Below are 5,847 nucleotides of genomic sequence, written 5' to 3'. Positions count from 1 at the left end.
AGATGAGCCCAACCAAACCAAATCAAATGAAACCAAGCCAAAGACACGGTTTGACCTTTGACTAATTTTTTTCATTTTCCTATCCCCTTTTCTTGTTTAAGAAAAAAAAAATTGTGGCAAAGGTGGCTTAGAGAGCTAACCCCTGCTGGACAGGGAAGTGAGTGGAATGTATTTTTCCTAAGCTGCTCTGCATAAGAAAAGAGGTTATTTTTTTCTTTAATACTAGTGATATGTAATCTACTTAACCTATGTTTGTGTACTCAGTTTTATTCTTATCGTTAATTTGAATGTTTACCTGTTTAATTCTTGTGCTTATTATTTCTATTTCCTTTATAGAAATGAGCTTTCCCACTGTCTGCTTATGAGGGAAGTTTACTTTCCAGAAGCATGTTTACTAAATCTTCCTAACAGCCTGCAGATTTTCATTTAATATTTGAGGATCGATTACCTCAGATGTTTTATACAGTGGACCATGAATGACCACATGCACACACACATGCACAGATGTTCACATCCTGTAGATTTCTTCCCTTGTCTCATTGTATGCTACTTACAGATGATTGTAAAAGTCAGAAAGTGTTTCTTCTTGTAACTGTTCAATATTTATAGTGTAGCAACCTTAACCTTGGTAATTATTTTGTCTGTTCACCTTGATTAACCAGAAAAAAGGGTAATATCTGTATTTTAAAATTGATCAAGACTTGTATTGTCTAATAGAGAAAAATTTGTTACACTGAAGGTGTAAAAATAACAATGTTATTTATAACACAGGTCACATAACTCTAGTTTTCAGGATTTAAGCAGAAGAGAATTTTAGTTTTTTTCTGTCATTCCTTCACCATTCATTTTTCAGTGGGAACATTTTTTTGCCTGCCAAGGAAAAGTTGATGAATTGCTGTGAATTGCAAATCTTAGATTTAATTCTATAACAAAAAATATACATAGTGGCCCTATAGATCTTTCCTTTAATCTTCATTGTCTTGTATAAGCTGCAGGGAGAGAGCATTTCTCACCCCTCCCCCTCTGGTTGGGGAACAGGGTACTGAGGCTCTTTCCCAGCTGGTGCCACGGTCTGGAGTGGGCTTGGCAGGTGTGTGAGCTGGCCAGTGGAGTGGAATCACCCTGTGCATCCAGAATCTATCAGGACACCCTGGCTATCCCTCCTGAGAAGTGGATGAAGTCCTCTCTTTCTTCCTGCTTTCACGGGCTGACTTTCTCTATGTTGGTGTTCTTACACATCCAGGTATCTGGGTTCAAATAGTTCCACACCGACTTGGTCTCCTGTGTAGTGTGCCATTTGTCTACAGGTAAATGTCCTGTGGCTCTTGTCCTGATAGATTCTGGTGCATAGCGTGATTCCACTCCACAGGCCAGTTGAACTTTTTCAGTCGAACCCATGTGCTCCTAGAACAAAACCACAAAGGTGCCAATCTTCTTTTTAGACTGCATCGAGGTAAGAAACAATTCAAACCCTTTGCATTTTCCCCTAAGAAAGCACCTTCATAATCCATATTCCCTTCTCCAGAGAAGAGCATTACAAGTCCTCTCTTTCCCCTTCACACCTACAATATGAAGGAGAGTAAAATATTTGTGTATTCACCAGGTTGGTGTCTACTGGCTGCGGAGTCTTAGAGCCCACATCAAACTTTCAACTTAACACACCTCAGTTGGCTTAACTAGGACATAGGCTTGCCTACCTGTGACAGATATGTGAATTGGGCTGACAGGGCACAATCTTACATGTTAGAATTTAAAAGTCTCAATGAGGGTGGTGAATCTGTTTAACAGTATTGTTAGGGGTTCAGGCTTCTTCACCCCTATCTGCTGTCCCTGAGCATGATCTAGGATCTCCACCATTGCTTCATTCTGTTCACTGAGGAAGGAGAAGGGGAAGGATGATAAGAGCCTCATCCTTTGGCATGAAGCAGAAATTGCATGCACTCTTCGTATCTTACTGGTCGGAAAGGGAGAGGCATAGTAGGGCTTGCCTAGAAGCTTCCGCTGTTCCATTTAACAGATGTCCTGTAGTAAGAATGACCTGTTGGGGGTGAACTAAACTTTCACTTAGAGGACATGAAACTATTCCTAATCAAATATTTCATAAATTGAACTCATAACATTTTTACAAAATCTTGTTTTAAAGGGACTCCAAGGTGCTGTTGGTCCACCTGGTGCGCAGGGGCCTCCAGGACAAGGTTTACCTGGTCCCAAGGTAACTAGCTGAGATCAGAGTTTGTAGAGTGTTTTGTTACTTCCTTGCTGGTGTCACTGCATTTGGAAGAAACAGGTAGAAGGAAAGTAAGAATCAGACATCTCTGCTTATGCCAAATGCAACTGATATTCCTCATAATTTAGAAATTATTTTTATGCTTCAAGAAGGTTTTACTTACACAATCTTTATTTTTTTATTTATGTTTTTAATTTATGTATTTGGTACAGGGCCTTGCTGCACAGTTCAGACTTACAGCGATCCTGCTGCTCAGCCTTTGTAGTGCTGGGCTAGGCAGGCCAGGGGTGAGGCCAACATGACATGCGGTGCCGGGGATCGAACCCGTGTCATTGCACTTACTAGGCAGGTGCTTAGGCTGCTGAGCTATCTCCTCAGCCCCCACATCTTTATCAGTTTGTTCCTTTATTATTTTTGTTTCTGAGACCCTGTTCCAATTCCAGTAGCTTCTGTGGCCACCCGTGGTTTCCTGCCTCTCCGGCTTCGCTGATTTGCTTCCTCTCCAGCATTCACACAGGCCCTTAGTGAGTCCTTAAAAGAACCTTAGTTAAAGAGAGGCAATTAGAGATGACTCAATATGGATTTTTTCCTCATGAACTTTGGATTCAAATTATGCTTTAAATGACACACAAATTAGCTATGTCTTTAGAAAAGGTCTAACATTTATTATTTAAGTGGCTACCTTTAATCTAGCTTGAAGGAACCACTAATCATTGTCAAAAAAATAAAATGCTTCTCATAGATGACTCCCTGAGAGGATGCTGCTTATTTTTTGCCCAAGTGAGAAGCAGCTCAGTGGATCCCCATGTGTCCTTGGGGCTTTCCCTTGGGGCCCATCATTGAAAGCTTAGGTTGCTCTTCCTGGCTATGATGTTGTCCTTGATTAGTTGTCACAGTGGCTTCCCATGTGCCCATTTCAGTGGTTCGTGAATGTAACTGCTTAACTTTTCTAGGTGCCCCCATTCAAGTGGTCTTTTGTTATTAGGGAGAAGTGGGGCAGATGGGATCTACAGGCCCTAGAGGACCAGTGGGAATTGGAGTCCAGGGTCCAAAGGTGAGCTGATTGTGCTGCTTGTGCATGATTAGGCAATTGACAGAATAGCATGCAAAGGTTCTCTTATATCCAAATATGACCCACATTATGTGTGTCATCCAATTATATATTATTTATTTGTCTTGATGTTTTAAATGTGTTCTGAATCCCATTGCTGTCTCTTCCCTTCCCAGACAGTTAGTCTTATGACTTTGCATTTATCATTCATGCAAATTTTTTGTAACTTCCCAAGTATGCTTTTACACAGAAACCATATATTGCTTTTGTGTGTTCTTAAATTATACCTAATGTGTCATTTTGCTATATATTTACACTCAGACTTATGTTTTATTTAGATGCATGTAATTCCTTCATTTTAATTGCTCTGTAGTGTCGTATTGTGTGATAATATCTCATTTTATGTTCACCCACTTTCCTATTGATGAATATTTAAATTGCTTCCGAGTTTTTACTTCCACCCACAGTGCTGCCACACACATCCTGCTTTTCCTTTTGTGTGAGTCAGAACACAAAGATCTCTGATTGGTAGAAGTGGAACTGGAAGATCAGACTTGTAGTGATCCTCCTGTCTCAGCCTCCCCAGCACTGGGATTACAGGCGTGTGCCACCACGCCCGGTTTGGGCACCCCGGGGTTTCAGGGACAGCATGTCATGTGGTACTGGGGATGGAACTTGGGTCCTTTTGTTTGCCAGGCAGGCGCTTAGACCACCGACTTATCGCCCCAGCTCTGGTGTATTGATTTTTATATCTAGTCATCGTGTTAAATCAGTTACTATTCTTAATTATAGAGTGCCTTTCTTTTGTACACCCTATGTACGTTTCATAGTGTCTGTAAATTAAAAAAAACCCTTTGTCTTCCTTTAGTTCTTCCTTCTCTCATTTTTATTTATTTATTTCTATCTATATTTTAGGGAAGGGTTTACCTGGTATTCAGGGTCTCACTACTAGATCGGACTCTAGTGATTCTCCTGTTTACAGCCTCCCAAGTGCTGGGATTATAGGTGTGTGCCACCACACCCAGTCTCAATCTCCTTCTCAGCTGTCCCGGGGTTGGGATGGCATGGCAGGCCCAGGGATTGAACCCTCGGCCCCTCCTCCAGCTTGCAGGAGCTTTAATCTGCTGATCTATGTGGCTAGCCCCCTTCTCTTATTTTTATAATTTTGCCCTTTTTCTTTTTCCTTTTTGGTACTGGAGATTGAACTTGAGTCCTTGTGTTTGCCAGACAGGTGCTTATGCCCCTGAGCTATATCCCTAGCCCTAATTTTGCACTTTTAGGATCTTTGATAAAACGATGAAAAGAAGGGACTTTAAAAAGTGTTTTTAAAATTTTATTCTGAAGTGTGGTGTTTGCTGTAGGCTTTCTGAAAAATGTCCTCTATTAAGCTAAGGAAATTCTTTTCTATTTCATTTGCATGAAATGCTACTTAGTAATTATAAATGAGTACTGGATTTTTATCAAATTCTACATTTATTGAAATAATTGCATTATTTTTCTTTTAACTGTTAACTGTTATATTAACGAAGTTTCCAAATGTTGAATCAGCATATCTTTTTGAAATAAATCCAATTGATCATGGAATATACTTTTTATTATAATTCAAATACCTAATCTTTTGGGGATTTTTACAGGGATTTAAAATAACCATTTTTGTATGATTGGCATACAATAAATATACATACTTAACCTGTGCAATTTGATAAACATTGTTCTTGAAACTCTCTTACAACTAAGATAACAAAGGCATCTACCAAAGTTACCGTGCAATCGTCTGTAAAACCTGCCTGCTTTCTCTCCCTCCCTTTTCTTGCCTACTGCTGTTTTCCCATGATCTGCTTGCCATTGATCTGTCAGTGCACATTAGTTTATAATTTCAAGAATTGCATGTAAATGCAATCATATGGTTTTTATTTTTTTCTGGCTTGTTTTCACTCAGCAAAATATGTCCGAGGTGTACTTGGTAGCGTGTCTGCATCGTTCACTTCTTTATGTTCCCGCGCAGTATTCTGCTGCATGGAAACTGTTCCGTTTGCCTCTTGGTAGATTGCTGGTTGTCTTCAGTTGTTTCATATTACACGTATAGTTACTACTGATACTTATTTATTTTTATGAACATGTGTTTTTACTTTTCTTGGGTAAGCACCTTAGAATGAAATGATTTAACCATTTCAATTTCTCAGAAATCTTTGCATATAATAGCGAATATTCTTAAAAGGTTTAAAAGTTGGTAAGATTTGACGGTAGAGCCAACCAAAGCAGTTGTCTTGGAAGGAAAGGAAGAGATTTTAAATCACTGTTTAAATTTATTATTTTTTTCTTTTTCTTTTTTTTGGACAGAACTAGGGATTAAACTCAGGCCCTTGTGCTTGCCAGGGAAGCGCTTATTCCACTGAGCCATCTCCCTGGCCCCACTGTTTAAATTTATTGATACTGGTTTACTTAGTGGTTCATTTCTTATGTCATTTGAATAGTGTATAGTTTTTTTTCCAAAATTTTATTGATAAACAGATAGCAATGAGACAGTTTCAAATCAAATCGGAAGTACAGTTTCAACAAATAACACACT

At 39.3% G+C, this 5,847-nt stretch overlaps 1 protein-coding gene across 1 annotated transcript in view; it reads left to right on the top strand.

Moving 5' to 3' along the window:
* The window catches only part of Col28a1 (collagen type XXVIII alpha 1 chain), a 199,710-nt gene that overhangs the window by 75,884 nt on the left and 117,979 nt on the right, over positions 1–5,847 (top strand). The window contains exons 14-15 of the mRNA XM_004645651.2: positions 2,144–2,212; positions 3,213–3,281. Coding sequence (XP_004645708.1) covers positions 2,144–2,212; positions 3,213–3,281 — 138 coding nt within the window. The remainder of the gene's footprint in view (positions 1–2,143; positions 2,213–3,212; positions 3,282–5,847) is intronic.

This window comes from Octodon degus, unplaced genomic scaffold (assembly GCF_000260255.1).
Source record: "Octodon degus isolate 3935 unplaced genomic scaffold, OctDeg1.0 scaffold00234, whole genome shotgun sequence".
NCBI lineage: Eukaryota > Metazoa > Chordata > Mammalia > Rodentia > Octodontidae > Octodon > Octodon degus.
This window is presented reverse-complemented; position numbering and strand designations above follow the sequence as displayed.